General features: G+C 34.4%; 1 protein-coding gene across 14 annotated transcripts in view; it reads right to left on the reverse strand.

Annotated features, from left to right (window-relative positions):
- Positions 1–17,987, reverse strand: part of LOC117330316 (inositol 1,4,5-trisphosphate receptor-like) — a 119,861-nt gene that overhangs the window by 79,699 nt on the left and 22,175 nt on the right. For all 14 annotated transcript variants that reach the window (XM_033888509.1, XM_033888513.1, XM_033888522.1 and 11 more), the window contains one exon: positions 11,113–11,183. In XM_033888509.1, coding sequence (XP_033744400.1) covers positions 11,113–11,183 — 71 coding nt within the window. The remainder of the gene's footprint in view (positions 1–11,112; positions 11,184–17,987) is intronic.

Raw genomic sequence — 17,987 nt, forward strand, 5'->3', positions numbered from 1 at the left:
TCCAAGATGGCTGCTGTGTCGGCCATGTTGTTTTCCTATTGGTCTCAAAACGCAGTATGAATAACTAGGCACCAAGGGGAACCTACATATGAAATTTGAGAAAGATCCCTTCAGTACTTTCTCAGAAATAGCGATAACAAACTTCAATTGTCAAAATCCAAGATGGCTGCCTGTCGGCCATGTTGTTATCCGATTGGTCTCAAAACGCAATATGCATAACCAGGCACCAAGGGGAACCTTCATATGAAATTTGAGAAAGATCCCTTCAGTACTTTCTCAGAAATAGCGATAACAAACTTCAATTGTCAAAATCCAAGATGGCTGCCTGTCGGCCATGTTGTTGTCCAATTGGTCTCAAAACGCAATATGCAGAACTAGGCACCAAGGGGAACCTACATATGAAATTTGAGAAAGATCCATTCAGTACTTTCTCAGAAATAGCGATAACAAACTTCAATTGTCAAAATCCAAGATGGCTGCCTGTCGGCCATGTTGTTTTCCGATTGGTCTCAAAACGCAATATGCATAACTAGGCACCAAGGGGAACCTACATATGAAATTTGAGAAAGATCCCTTCAGTACTTTCTGAGAAATAGCGATAACAAGAATTGTTTACGGACGGAGGGACGGACGGACGGACGGAGGGACGGACGGACGGACGGACGGACGGACGACGGACCACGGACGCAGGGCGATTTGAATAGCCCACCATCTGATGATGGTGGGCTAAAAATGTTGCATGCAGAGTTCCTGTTTTATAAAGTCCTCAGTGAAGTTTCATAAAAACTGGTTCACACCTTCAGGAAATGTTGTGAGTCACGATTCCTCCAATTAGTATTTTTCATCAAAGGGACTTCTTTTTCTCACCATGGCAACAATTTATTTTTGAAAATGTAACATTGTATAGTTTGATTTTTCTCAAATCCCATACACACATTTTCAGCACAACTGAATGATATTTTAATTTTACTGAAATTTACAGAAGCTGCTATTGTGTTTCCATGATAACAGTTTTGAAAACACATAACATTTATAGTCAAATTATAAGGTTATAGCCTTGGATAAGACACTACTTTCATTACCAAGTTTGAGTAAAATGATAAGAGTGCTAAGAAGTTTTTGCAATTATTATAATTTAATGTGTAAATGTTTTATACTGCATGCTAATAATGATATGGGTATTAGAGACATGTATCCACAAACCATCCCATGGCATCCTATCCTGATTGTATTAAATGAAAACCTCTGTATAATTTCAAGTTAAACGGCAATTGAAATTCAAACAAAAAATGAAAACAAGACAATTCGGTGAATTAGTCCCCCACCAGATGTGGAATTATATGTGAAGAATATGCATAAATGATAAATTTGTTATATATAAGGGGCATCCATACCCCTAGGTGAGCCCATACCATAGAGTGAAAATCCATGCAGTGACTTGTAATGTAGGAGATAGAGCCTGCACAACTTTAAGACCCTGGACACATGTACACTTTTTTTTTATGTAAGTCAAAAGCCAAAATGTAGGTCAGAGTGACCTACTTTTGACACATGACACACTGCCTAACCTAGGGGAAACCATGCCCCATCTATGAAGTTACTGAGTGTCAAGATCTATAGCTTTTGTACGGAAGGATGGAAGAACACAACACAAAAACTATTATCCCTCCAGTTCCTGGTGGAGGGCTGAAAATTGCAACAATATTATGGTTATAATATAATTATTCTTATTTTTACTAGAATTGGTTAACTGGAATTACACTGACCTTGCATGACCTTGACCTATATTACATATAATTACTTAAATGCAACCCCAGTTCACCGTAAATGTCAATGTCCAAATCAAATGCTTATAACCTTTACTTTTAGGTCAAATTAAATGTCAAGATGACATCTCCCAACTCGCACATTTACTTCTCAAAACAATTTAAACGCATCTTATGAAACTTTCAATATTTTTATATGTGAGTACGTATACTACTTCAAAATATCAACAATGTAATGAAATTGACATTCAATTTTACATGCAAGTTATACTTCCATGGAACAAATTTGAAGGTGAGAAATATCAAAAGGAAAGAGATCAAGGTTTTCATCATGCAATTATTCTGCTATTACTGTGGATTCGAAATCAATATGGTTGGATTTTATTAATTAATACAGCTATGCACAATGACATGTTATCTCCAAAGATTAAGGAGACTAATGTAGAGTAATCTCGATCTGAAATCTTGTACAGTGTAAATATCATATCAACACCACGAAATATGTACCCGATGATGTAAACTAGTTCTCCAGCATAACATTTTATACCCACTGATGTCGAACATTTCACATACACTGATACCAAACATTTTATAATCATTAATGTCAAACTTTAATGAACACTGATGCCAAACATTTTATAATCATTAATGTAAAACATTTAATGAACACTGATGCCAAACATATTATATGCATTGATGTCAAATATTTCATAAACACTGATGCCAAGAATATTTCATATTCATATTTTGATGTCTTAACATTGCATACATATTCACAGATTTAAAAATTTTCATATTCAATAATGTCAAACATTTTATATTCTTTGATGTCAAATATCTTATATTCATTGATGGCAAACATTTTATATTAATTGATTCTAACACTTTTAAAAGTCATTATCTATGCATTAGCTATTACAAAGGCACAATTTATAAGAAAGAACACTCTAGATATTGACTTGATGGACTTTGTATACATTGGTTGTGGTAATATTCTAACCGGTTTAGCGAGTAATGCCGGGCTGTATATCCTTGATCAATGCAGCCCGATAAAGTTTATACACCTGTTTGGGTTTAACCTTTAAATATTTACAAGTTTCACTTGGTTTTGAATAGTACCTCACCACAAGCCCAGTATTTGATAGGAACCTATATACAGTACATGTAATCCACTTCACAAAAAACTACATGTAAAAGAACACATGGGCCGGCTTCTCTGTGTGAAATCTAGAAGCATAAAAAGACCTACAGAAGCATAAAGACCTACACCTCCTCAGTTTATAAAGAAAAACTGATTCACTGAAAAACTCCACAAACACATCCATCAGTATGACATGAACAAGTTTTTATTGTACTTTATTTATAATGCCTCAATATATCCACACTTCAATGTATGTACAGATTTACAAGTGTCTGGGATTTCAAGGTACCTCCCAAGGAACATAACATCCAGGTAGTAATCTCATTTATCAAAACCTGTGGGCTGGACTTTAAATGTAATATATCTATGTTTAAGTTGGTCCTCATCATGGACAATGATATTCTAATCTTTATCAATCTACCTGCAGTTGATTACTTTATAAGTGAATTGTACTCAATGACGACTCGCATAACACTTTCCTTTTTCATGTATATTAATGAAGTGTCACACTCGCTGATGTAAAAATTCATAAAAGGTGACATTAAATGACACAGTGTGTTTTTTTATAATTACACTTCATCTATAGTCCTTAACCAAACCTCCCAAAATATATAATATATATATTGGTATATTGGAGACAAACCTGATAATCAGATGTTGGCTAGTCGCCATAATGTTATACATCCTCACAAAATAGTTTGTTGATGAAAGACAGATCATCAGATGCTGTAATATAAAACATCTGATTCAACTTATACATTCCGACAGTGGCTCCTGGAAATTGTTTATATTCCAGTATGAATATATACAGTTACCTGTGTGCATGTGTATAAACAAGAAAACTATAAATTACGCCTTAGACGGAAAAATATTAAAAAGAGAAAAGCCTTCTGAAATTGTTAGGAATGATTAACTCATTACTTCATACTTTCTTCTCTTACATATTAGTTAAGTGGACTAGATTGAACACATAACAAGAGGCCCATGGGCCTTAACGGTCACCTGAGATTTGAAATATTTCAGTTAATTTAATTGACCCTTTTTGGCCCCACCAATCAGCCCCTAGGGTCAGTCAGGGCCAACATGTGCATGCCATCAAACTGTCATCCCATGCTGATAATGTTAACCAAGTTAGAATGAATTCCAATCGAAATCAAACAAATTAGAGTCAAAAATGTGATTTCCCTATATAAACTATAGTCAATTTTACCCCCTCCCAAGGGGCAAACGTGAGACCCAAGGGTCATGAAATTCACAATTTTGGTAAAATACCTTAAGACCCTTCCATTTATGAAGAGTATTTGATTCCATATCTGAGAGTAAAGATGAAGATTTTTGAAATTTCAGTCAATTTGACCCTTTTTAGCCCCGCCCATTAGCCGCTGGGGGTCAGTCATGGCCAACATGTGCATGCCATCAAACTGTCATCCAATGCTGATAATGTTAACCAAGTTAGAATGAATTTCAATCGAAATCAAACAAATTATAGTCAAAAATGTGATTTCCCTATATAAACTATAGTAAATTTTACCCCCTCCCCAGGGGCAAACTTGAGACCCATGGGTCTTGAAATTCACAATTTTGATAAAGCACCTTAAGACCCTTCCATCTATGAAGAGTGTTTGATTCCACCATATCTAAGAGTAGAGAAGAAGATTTTTGAAGTTTTAGTCAATTTGACCCATTTTAGCCCCGCCCCTTAGGCCCCTAGGGGGTAGGGACCATATAATTCATAATTTTGGTTGACCTTTAGCCATAGAAGCTTCCAGCCAAATTTCATTTAATTTGGTTGAGGGGTTTTGGAGAAGAAGTCAAAAATGTAAATTGTTTACGGTCATACGACGCACGACGACGGACAAAAGGGGATTAGAATAAGTCACTTGATACTTTGTCTCAGGTGACCTAAAAATCTGTCAGAAAGAAAACTGTTCTTGTACAATAAGAAGCATGTCCTGATAATAATTAGAACCCATTAGCTTGTGCATTGCAGTTGTCAGACCACACATTCTGCCAATTAAGTCTTCTCTAATTACGACAGGTAGTCATTTGTTACCGAAATAATTGTATAACATGCAAGAATTACAAATGGCCCAATAGGCCTGCATTGCTCACTTGGTACTCAATTCTTTGATGATGATTCTAGGTTTTTTAGCTTGTTTTTTTTATACAATTAGTTTATCAAAAGAAGTAAAAAAAAAAAAAAAGTTACTTTTATCTATTTTACAACAATTGTGAAACAAGCTGTATCAACTGGGGGACCAGCTTACCCAGAAAAAACTAAGGTGGTTGTTGGATAAGTATCCCCATACCTAATTTCATGTCTGATCATGATGAGGGAATCAACTCCAGCAATCTAATTGATATAAGTGAAATTTAAGGCCAGCGTGTAATTACCTGTGTACCACTCAGCTACCTCTCAAATGAAGTCATTTGAGTATTGCGACAAAGTTAACCGCTGTGACCTTAAATAAGGGTTATGCTATATTTTCTTTGCAATTTTGTTGGGCAGGACCAGTACTTGACATTAATATCATGATTCTAGGCATTTTGGTTATTCTTCTGAAGTCGATCGTTCAGACAAATGTGAAGTCTGCTCAATCTTGTGGTTAGAAAGATTCCATCTATCCATGATAAATATCATTACCGCATTATTGTCTGTGTCAGAGTGGATACAGGCAGTGGTGGAGACAAAACTATATCACCACATGTACATATACCAGCGGTGGAGACAAAATTATATCACCACATATACAAGTTTCATAATCATACATGCCATACCTCCCGGCGTGAGACAAAATCTCCCTTATTTTCAAGTCATTTTTTTTTTTCCCTGGGAGGAGAGCCCAAATTCCCGTATTTTGTAATTCCCTCCGGTATTTTTGCCGACGCCATTTTTGTTTACAATTCAGTAGTTTTTCTCGTGAGATTTGGCTAAATTTAGCGATCACGTGATCCATGTGTTCACGTGATCACTCAATCAAAATGGTGCCTGTTGGACACGGCTTTCACGAAGCTCTGGCTAGTGTAATGTTTGCGCTAGAATATCTATCACCATGAAATAAAGGCAAGTCGCTTACAAATAACTTTAACCCCCTTTGCTAAGAGACTTGAATTATGGTTTGTTTTCTTTTAGGACCATACTTTGATGATGGTAATTGATACAGAGTCTGGTCAGACACAAAATCACACGCAAAATCACATGTGTTTTTCATTTACCATGTGTATCGTTGATCAGTGATAGCAAGATGAAATCTGATATTTTCTTTTAGAAAACTATCAAAATTAGCACATCTGTTGGTCGTAGTGGTCAATCATGATGTTTACAATGACTGTACAGTCCATGACAGAGACAGTATACAAAATCTAGAATGATCGTGATGAGATTTACTGCAGTCTCCTAACATGAACATCTTCCTTTCTCATGATTTCATGTATACACTTGCACACTTGGAATATTTTTATATCTAAATGGTCCAACATAAGGGATCCCACAGGACATTTCATGGTGATTTTTACAACTGATGTGTTCCCTCAGAGTGGATCAAGCTTTCTAATTTTAAGAAAATCCAAACTGATAAATGAATAACTTGCTTGTCTTAATCTTTAGCTACATGTAATTATAATATACCCTTTTCAAATGCTGTTATGTAATATGCATAAAGCTGTGAAACTTTTTGTGTTGCATAAAAAAAAAATCGAAAAAAAATTCATATCATCTGAATCTGAATGTATTCTTATTGCATTTTTTACCTTATACAACTTTTTGTTGTTTGCATATACAATATGATTAATATCCAAAATAAATTAGTTAATTGCTTAAAAATTGAGTAAAAATGTCGATATTCATGTCACGCACAAATCTCCCTTATTTTAGGCAAAACTCCCTTAAAATAATCATCAATCTCCCTTATTGGTCTCCCAAAACTATGGCATGTATGCATAATACAATTATCCGGAAACAACAAAGAATGCTGATATAATAACAAAGGCAATAATTTCAAATTCAAAATCAATTAAACGAGGGCTAACTACAAACAAAATATAGAATTGCATGGGAAACCCCTGAAAAAGTACAAGGAGAACTCTGAAAATGCTAGAAAGCACTTTCTGCTTTATCAACGACAACTGCCATACAAATTTAAGTCAAATTTGGTTGTGTCCATACAAATTTATGTCAAATTTGGTTAAGTCACAATCTCAAAAGAGTTAGGGTGACCCCAACAGAATGACTGGACGATTTCAAGAAGCACCAATGCATATGGAATTAGAATATTTCTAAATGATAGATGTCGACCACCTTACATTGCAAATATAGAGTGAAGCAGCTGATGTTGTAGTATTCCTTGATTTCAAGTTCTACATTAACAGTAAAACATTTGACTTATATAATTATATATAATCTGTCAAATCTGATACAATCGATTTCGTAAAACTGAATTCAGCAAATCTTTAAATATTTTTTTCTAAAGAATACATATATTTAGATATTTCATGTATATCATCACATATGAATCATTTTCCAACAGTCTTCTAGACAAATCTGATTTGGAGCTCAGAAATTAATCACTGAACCTTGATCATTCATTCCCAGCAAAAATAGGCCTTCAGGATATCCTCTCTATCAAAGTCTGTCAAGAACATTCATTACTGAAGCTTTACATCATCAAGGTTCTGCATTAGTGACATGTACTACTGTATTTATATGTACACTTCAACATAAACCAAATAGAATTAATTTCATATTTCCTTTCTGTCAGGCAATCTATGTATACGTACCAATTCTAAATGTCCATGTGATAATTCAATCATTCTGCAATTATGGTATTTTGACAAGAAAACTATATTTTTAATAGTGATATTGTGACAGTTCAAACCTATAGCTATATTCAATAGTTTTTCCTATCCTCTCCAAGGCTTCACACATACCAATTAGATTGAGCTTCATGCAGTCATTAGGTTTTCAGCTTGGATTCCATTTCAGTAAAAGCTTTCTAGCTTGACCAGCTAGCTAGCAATATTCATACCAAAATCAATAGCATTTAAAGCCAGCTCTGACTACCAAGATTCAGCTTTGTGAGATCATCTGTTCTTAAAGGGTGAAAGAAAATCTTGATTTTTTAATGTCACAAAGTGCTGTTTTTTACCATTCTATTCTCTCATCAGGCAACCCAAATACCAGGTATTACAACTCCTTCATCCGTCAACCAAATTACCAAGTTTGTTTTTAAATATTTTCTTTCGCTCATTTCTCCCCTCCCCCTTGAGTGACACTGACATCACCACCAGCCAGGGCAGGACAAGTGTAACTCTTAAAATCAGGATTGGTGGTGGCCAGAATTATAATAAATATGTTACATCTAGACAGTGGTGGCTGATTAAACAATGTAATGATCAATCAATTCCCTAAACTATCAACTGGATGGTAAGTGGCCATATGGTGGCTGATTAAAACAATGTAATGATCCACCAATTCCCAGCTGACAACTGACCAGATTTCAATGATATGAGACACTGTTACATAATATCAATACTTTCTATAAATAGTAATTAATGTCATAATCTAAGTGCATTATGCATCAAGTTGATGATACCCATTAATACTTCAAATCTTATGTATGGAGAACAGTTTATATATAACATAATAAATTCAAATGCTTTCATATTACAGATAGAATTGCATTTTTCTTAAAAAGTCATAAAGTTATAAATTAAAGTATCTACTAAACTTGTGTAACTGTTCCATGTTCTATGTCTATATGTGATTGTTTGTAATTTACTTATGTCTTGATAAAGGGGCAGATAGCCTCGAAAATTCAACAATTTACTCGTCTGTACTGTCGTTATCAATAGTACATGATCAATTATATAAAATATCGCTAATATGGTTTCTGCTTCATACCCTGACCACAACAACACAAGGCTGTAATGAACTTTCTCCATTCTATCAAAACATCACTAAGTACCTTATCCTGGGCTTAACAAGCAATGCTCTCTTTGGTGGGGCACCAATTATCAGTAACAAGAACCTGCTGGAGAAAGGTGAGGATGACAGTGTTTTACATAACACTACATTAGTCTGTGTATTATGTGCTAAACCATACAAGATCCAAGACCCCTTGTGGTCTTTTTCTCTGTACATGAAACTTTCACTGTCCACAGATATAATGGGAAGTGACTGAAGTAAACAATTGTTTAACTCTGTCCAGATGAGAGATATGACCTCTTAACCGGCTTACTCACCAAAAATTTTAGTTTTTGTCTGGATCCAGTTATCCAACCTCACATTTGTAAATGATGGTGATGGGAAAATGATTGAATACGATTAACTAATCATTGAACTTCAACTGATCCAATAATCAAGTGTAACTTTTCATAATCAATCATCGATAGATTAGTTCATATGCAATTCAGAATACAAAATAAATATATCAGTTGATACCACATTTCAATTGGAAGTGGATTTACTAGATTACTTGGGCCTTTTTGAGATAAACTTTCATTTTATAGGAAATTTGAATAGTCATCCAAATATTTAAAGGTAATCCAATCCATGAACATCAGATAGCCTTTCCTATTATAACACTGATAACCAATTTTGCATTTGCAACCAATTGCAAGTTACCTTCCCACCACTAGATTGAGGACACCCATGAGGTAGAAACCACTGATTGAAGTGTGAGTGGGAGCTATATGGAGCCAAGAACATGTTAGACTCAACTTCAACTTACTGTGGATGTGATTAACCTCTTAGAGGAAGATGATGTATCACACCATAAAGTTAAGACCATATGCTCTGCCATGGTCATGTTGTCTCATATATACATACTCCAACAACAGGCTACTGTAACTGTAACACATTTTCACAGATAACCCTGCAACCTTCAGATAGATATTTAAAACATAAGTTCAATTAAGGGCAATGTAAATCTCTGCTAGCAAAAACAACCTAGATTAATTGATCCAACCTTATAACTCTTCTTATAATACACACAGTATACTTATGACAAAAACTGTACATTTACAAAATAGTAGCCTTATACAATGTTATATCAGTATTAGATCTACAAATATAAAAAAAAAAAAAACATTAAATGACTGAAAACAAAAATATCTTCTTTTTTTAGTTAAAAGACTGAAGATTATATTGTCAGATCAGTGAGGTAAGCCACTATCAGATCAGTGAGGTAAGCCACTATCAGATCAGTGAGGTAAGCCACTATCAGATCAGTGAGGTAAGCCACTATCAGATCAGTGAGGTAAGCCACTATCAGATCAGTGAGGTAAGCCACTATCAGATCAGTGAGGTAAGCCACTATCAGATCAGTAAGGTAAGCCACTATCAGATCAGTGAGGTAAGCCACTATCAGATCAGTGAGGTAAGCCACTATCAGATCAGTGAGGTAAGACACTATCAGTGCCACCCTCTTTCTCAGAAAAAAAGGGTAGGAATAGGTGCTCTATTCATGTTCCTTTCAACCATCATACCACACATCTGAGATCTTAAGTAATACTGATCACACTACATAAGTACCAGGGTTTGGGGATATTTTTCAGATTAATGCCACTGGTTAAGAGCCTGACAGATTTCTAATTTAACGCTCTATTTCTTCACCTCCTTTACATATAATGACCTAGCTAGTGACACAATTCAAAAATTTCTACTTGTTACTCAGGATACATTAACCTTTACATGCATCTTCTGTTGGGACTAAAAGGACTTGTGTATCCCTAGATACTTTATGAAATTTAATCAGGTTGACTGATCCTTTATCATTTAGCTAGTGATGAATAAAATTATGGTAATGCAGTGATGTGTATAAGGAGAACTTCAGCAAACCAATCCACTTGATGAGTTCAATCAACAGATGTCACAAGTGCTGTTTTTTTTCGTTTTTTTTTGTAACATAGGTAACACATATAACAGTTTTGATGATTTTTCGATGCTAGGAAAAAAAATTATTTTCTCCTCAGACGTATACTATCTTAGTTGTTTATTGTAATTAGATGCCATCTTTCAACTTTTATTTCAAACTGGATTTCAAATGTAAGATATGATTTATTATTCATCTTCGATAGGTATACCTAATAACCTTAAACAGTCTGTGATTTTACCAAAAGATAGGATTCATTGTACAATGTAAGAATATGTTATAATCATCAGATTTTATTTTCAATAAAATTGTTTTGATTTGCTGGGGTATTTACCTCTGAACTTCTTTGGAGGATTGGTAAGGTCACCGGCTTCTGGCTGAACCACACATCTGTTATCTACCAACCTGTAACATACAACATGTCAATTGAGAATTATAAACTTCAAACACTTCTATTCAACCTATTGGTCGACACATTACTTCTGAATTAAAGATATCTATTATATATACATAATGTTGCGATGTAACTAAGCTTTTCTACAACTGTTCTACCTTTAATTCTGCAACATTCTATATAATTGTATAACTCTGTAGTGATAACTACTGAAAGAGAAAGATCTAACAATATATTTCTCCAACAATGTCAACATGTATTGATGTAAATCAGACCGAACACACAGCTGGGATTGTGCAGGAGTAACACTCAAATAAATGTGTGGAACAATCCTCTTTATAGCCAGCAGTTTCTCTTTTGATTCAGATTTTTTTGCCGAGCGCTCAGCTGTTTAAATGTTCAATAATGACGCAATGACATCTATGTCCAGGAAAGGAATCCCATAAGAGGTTTGCTAATTGACTTTGTGGTTTTTCCCCAGATCCTAGGCTACAAATGCATTTGAACATTGTGAACAGTATCTGACTCCCATGAGTTTTTTTTTTTTTCAAAGGATCCAAATAGATGAAGACCTAACTAATAACAATTATACACTTTCATGGGGAGATGGACAAGGTTTAAAGGTTACTTTCATGGCAACCACTGACCTACAGACAAGTTAAGAATAGATAGGTGGTATCAATGTTTCAGCACCAGTGTGATAGAATGTACACCTAGAAAAACACATTTTTTTCTGTGCACTCAGACAGAAGTCGGACCCTGTTCTCCAGACAGATAATCCCTGGTTCAACCAACTGAGGAAAGGGGACATGCTTCATCAGCTAAATGATAGTGAGGTCTACTACTGTGTACAAGCTAGCTAGCCACATCTTCTGTTGTGTGACATGAGAAATCAATTTGAATAATTCAGTGGCCTTTCCATTTGTGTACACTAAGATGTCATTTACTATTGCAAATTTACAAACCACAAAAACTAATTAAATTTAGATTCTTAGGAGTGGAAGGGGGGGGGGGGGTGCGATAGGTTTTTTAATTTTCCACCTGTCTTGTGCGTATATGTACATAATGCCAAGTTTGCCAGCACTTAAGCTGCTTCATTCCTTAACGGATTTTGTTCAAACTTATAACACAATGATAACGGTCCATAATATCTCGGGACAATTATATGAGTTTCTGGGTTTTTGGGTCAAGGTCACTGTTCCTAATTTTAGTGGGGCCGGTAGGGGACATGCTTCTGATATTATGTATAAGTAATACAGAGCAAGATTAATAATTGCTGACAGCCTTAAATGAAACAACAATTTTTCATAATTTCAAATCCAATATGTCAGCAATGTTTCTGTTGTTCATACTGATTCTCACAATCAATAAAACTATTAACTCCCACTTAAATGAGAAAACCACAGCCACATGAAGCTGAAGATTATCATAGATATATCACAATACCAGCTTCAGAAATTTTAGCACTTTACATTGATGTGTAATCTTAGAAAACAACGAAACACATTTCAATCCAACAAGGCTTTTAAACTACTTAACAATTTAAATTGAAACAAATTTTAACTGTGTAATGTTCCAAGAGAGATTTCCAAAAACACTGCACTTTACTGCTGAAGAAACCTTTATTGATTCTGTGAAGTGGATTATCAATATTTGCATCGAGGATAATGTTAACAGCGATCAGAAACACAATGAGTATCTCCACAGATTACATATTGTATAATTTATCCCTGTTATTTAAGCATGCATGCCTTTAAATTTCCTAGTCTCTTTCTTCAGTGAATTATAATTATGACTGGATTAAAATTTATCTTCTATCTTAAGACTGATAAAAACCTGCTGTGCTGTATGTTCTGTTCGTTTGGGGTTTTTTTGCTTTTTTTTTTTGCAAAATATTTAGCAGTACTGTCTTTTACCGGGTATGCTCGCAAAATACGCCCACATCCCTACATTTCAAGTTTTCTCTGAATAGGCCCATATTCGGGTATAAGCCCATCCCCCACTTTTGAATGTCTTATCCACAATAGAAAAAAATTAAGTTAGAATAAAACAAAAAATGTGTTGTGAAAACGATTATTTTCTGTCAGCTAGTGCCTCAAAAGTTTACTGAGTTTTGACATATTTCAGTTAATTTGGCTCTTTTTGGCCCTGCGCCATATCAGCCCATTGGGGTTAATGAGTGCCAACATATATATTCATACCATCAAACTGTTCTCTGATGCTGATAATGTTTACCAAGTTAGAATGAATTCAAATCAAAATCAAACAAATGATTGTCAAAAATGTGATTTTCCTTTATAAACTATGGCAAAGTTACCTCTTCCCCTGGGGCAAACATGAGACCAATGAGTAAAATAATTTACAATTTTGGTAAAGCACCTAATGACACTTCCATCTTAAATAATGAAGAGTATTAGATTCTACCTTATTTGGGTCTTCAGAAGAAGATTTTTGAAATTTCTGTCACTTTGACCCCTTTTTCATGGCCACACCCTTAACTAAAGTCCACTGGGGGTACATGGGTACGTCCATATAATACACAATTTCGGTTGACCTTTGGCCATGGAAGGTTTCTGCACAATTTCATTAAAATTAGTTCACGAGTCTTGAGAAGTCGAAAAATGTTAATTGCTTATGGAAAGACGATATATGACGACAGAGTCAATAGATGATCTTTTCTATGAAAATAAACCAGATCATTTTACCCTAATGAAAAGTGATTTTTTCGGATGAAAACAATATTTTTTAGAGTGATCGTTGATAATTTATTTCATTCTGGATAAATTACTGACATTTTAAACTTAAATGTATCTCTTTTACATATTTTGAACATTTCTATTTTATTATGATGCCCAAAGGATTAATTCTGAATAATACATATAAACAAAGTCGATTTCAAAACTTTTAAGCTATGATGAGAAAATTATACAATGGATAACAGATTGACACAGTATTTCCTAATTGATTTCTTAAGGCAGTTTATTCAATTTTTTCAAGATTAATTCATAAACTATTTGTCTGCAACAAAGCAGAAGAAAAGCATTGATAATCCATATTTTCTCCATCTGTATTACAGAAACAAATCTGTTTTACATGCCGCATTGTGTAAGTAAACCATGCAGGCAGCCATGCTCAATATCCAACCTATTTGTTTTCGAAATAGCAAGGCATAATTCATGTCTAAGTGCTTAACCAATGTCATGATGTGACAAGTAAGCACAATTTCTACAGCTTGAGCAAGTGATAGCCTATATGTGGACTTCATGATCAGAATTATCCATGAAGCATTGAGTGTAGTCTACTGTAGTCCCAGTCATGCCAGTAGACAGATGTATGTATTCTATGAAATATTTCTTAGTTTTTTGTGCTTATATCTACTTATGTCAAAATAAAACGATAAGAAAATTGTTCATATATTATATGTCTTCACTAATTATACGGTGAGTGGACACAACATTTACCTGTAATCTATAATATTCGTTGACAATTATAAGATCCAAATGGAATACACGATGCACTACATTATTTCAAAAAATATTTCAATCAAAGATCAATAATGTGGATTGGGAGTCATCTTCCACATTATAATCCAAGATGGCAGCCGATTTTCCCCCTCCCAGGGTCTTAACCTCGGGTATAATCCCACAGCCCAACTTTTGCCTATTTTCAGTGTACTATAGCTTGATATACTCAGCTATGGCTTATACCTGGTAACACACTGCAGTTGAATATTCTATCTAGTATTTCAAGATATTATATGCTAACAAAGCAATCATTTATAAGATGTCTTTATGTACAAGAGCAAAACTCACTGAAATTTCAAGTTTGAAAAATTTATAATTTAAAAGCCTGGCATCAACAACAGTCACTGCTGTAGTGATCTAGATTCCTTGTGAGATAACATATACACTAACCAAATTAGAATCATAAATTAGCCATCAAGTCTACACTGTACATGTATCAAATTGACCTCTTATTGACCTTCCTATCCACAGAACCAGGTAGTACTCCAGTATTAATCTTAAAACATGTTTGTCAATCATAACTCTCTGGTATAATTGAGCCTGTCTCTGCTGGAGAGTTATTGTTATAGTAGGGTGTGTGGGGAAATTATTTATCAGTATTATAGTCATTTATTGTAGTCTAGTTATCAGCTCTATAGTCTAGTTATCAGCTTGGAGTCTCCACAGTAAGGAAGCATGCATGTGTATAATTATTATATAGACTCAGGTCAGCATCCCTGCAGTCTATACATTGAGGAAGAACATTATAGACTTAGCACCCAGCTCTAGCTATTGTTAGTGGAATTAACATCTTCATGTTCAAGGAAGAAATGTAATATCCACTAGACCTGAATTGGTTGATCACAAGTTGTTTTGATTCTGTACAACAAGGAAGCATCTTCGTTTTTCAAATCCACCTCATATTACATGAAAATTCTAGAAATTATTTCATGTATTATAACATGTATGCAAAGAGACAATAATAAATATTGCGTTTAGTTGGACACCACATGGCCTGGTCATCTAAATGTCCCTTGTATACTTCAAAGTTAGGACTAAAGTATTAAATCTGTTTTTGTTCATATTTTGAAACTGTTCTGAGGTGGGTAATAATTTTGTATTTTGATTACATGTGAGTAAACTCTCAGTTTTTTTTTATATATGCTTTTAACACTATCACAATGAAGGAATATATTGACACATTAAATAAGATATTGTGACAATATTTATTTTCACTCGTAAAGATGGGATAAACACCCGATCTTGAAATTATACGACTTTTTTAATTTAACTAAAGTCAGAGATTGGAGAAGCTGAAACTAAACAACACTAGCATATATAGAAGAACCAGGGGCAACATGATTGAGCTATACTGTAGTATATAACATAATAAATGGAATATATGACAAGGACTGCTGCAGTGCAGTCATATTATGGAGAGATGCCATCTATATATATAGACACAGCTCCATGGGACATTCTCAAAAAATAGACCCAAAACTCTATGAACTTGTTAAGACAGAACTTTTTCAATCAGATGTGTATCTATATAGAATAACTTGCCAGAACATATTTTCTCAGCATCTAATGTTAACTTGTTTAAAAATGAAGTAGACAAACACTGGTGTGAGCTAGAACTGTTCTTTAATTAATTACAAAGCCAGCATCAAACCCCAAATTACTGTATACTGGAAGTTACTGTTGATAAATTAAGTATTGTGTAATATATATTGAGCCTGGTAAAGAGGACTGTTGTTTACAGCCCTGAACCAGAATAAACTCACACTATGTTTTCCTGTAATAAGCCCATGAGGCCAAGATCAACCTCTGACTAAAACTGACATGGGCTAACTAAAGGGCAGTGAAATTATATTTGTTGGCATAATGATACAATTAATACAGTAAAGTAGAATATGTTATTAGGTGTTATATATATATATATAGTATTTGTTAACTGTTCAAACTGTAATTAAAAGCCAATATATTAATATGATATTATAATCTGAAACATCTTTACACATGTGATGTACACATGAAACCTAATTTGCATCAATAAGAACTTCCTTTCATGTCCTAAGAATCATAGCCTTAACATGATAGATAATATACTCGGTACTTATTGTGCTCCAATTTATAACACATGTACAAATAACGTTTCCATGATTACTACTCAAAAGTGCTAACAAGTCTACAAGAAAGCTTTTTATGTACATAATGTTATGATTAACTTCTGAATTATTTTTGACATAGAGCGCATAGGAACACCAGCTTTAAAAATGTCATTTTTTATATTCTATGTACCAAAAGACAACTGAAATCCTAACTCTTAAAAAGTGTCCTCCGATGTTGTACTCAGGTGTCGAAAAATTGTAAAAAAAGTATTGTATGAAATATTTTAATATAGCATTAACTAGCCTAATAACTGATACATATTAATCTTCAAATTTCAGAAAGTCTGCAGATCTAGAGCTCATACGGTTACAGATAGATCTAAGAATCATCGCTTAGCAACTGGAAGAACTGAAAAGAGTAAAATAACCAGTTTACTTAGTATCATTTAAAGTGCAATGTACACAAACTACCAAAAGAGACATACATGGATGGCTAGTGTAAAATTCCTACTTAATATGTCAATTTTACTTTTAATATTTCATATGGTACTTATTGATACATAATCTGTTTACAACTCACAGTGCACCAATGGCCCATGATGATCTATTTTGGTACCGGGGGAATCACTGGACTTGCGTGATATTTTACCTGTATTTTTATCCCAGACTATCGCTGTACCTTGCCAAGGTCAAGATATGCGGGAAATGACCATACTTCTTTGTAAGACTGTGTATATATATTGGGGAGTATAATGTGTCGTGCAACTGTGTCCTGAAATTTTAGTGTGTTGGTATGAAAGTGTCCTTCAGCGGCCATGACCCCACTATTCATGGACATTTTAATGTCTCTATATGGCTTTAGCTGTTGCAAGAATGTTATTATATACCCATAACAAACTCTCCATAACATGCAGTCGCCAAAAAATTCCATCCCACCATGCTTCCATTTTGCCAAACAAGTCTTGACTAGTTCATACAGCACTGGGCATCAAACTAGTAATAGCATTACTCCTCCCAAAAATCTAAAAGCACCAAAACTCCCAGCATTCATTCCTCCCCTATCCACCCTTAATCAAGCAGCCAACAAATCTGCCATTATCCATCCAGCCCCAGTCACCCCAACGTAAATTAATCAAACAAATAAAACTGCCATTATCTGCCAGTGAAAAAAGTTCCCTGTAATCATTACCCACAAAAGCTA

The sequence above is a fragment of the Pecten maximus genome, chromosome 7 (assembly GCF_902652985.1).
Source record: "Pecten maximus chromosome 7, xPecMax1.1, whole genome shotgun sequence".
Classification (NCBI taxonomy): domain Eukaryota; kingdom Metazoa; phylum Mollusca; class Bivalvia; order Pectinida; family Pectinidae; genus Pecten; species Pecten maximus.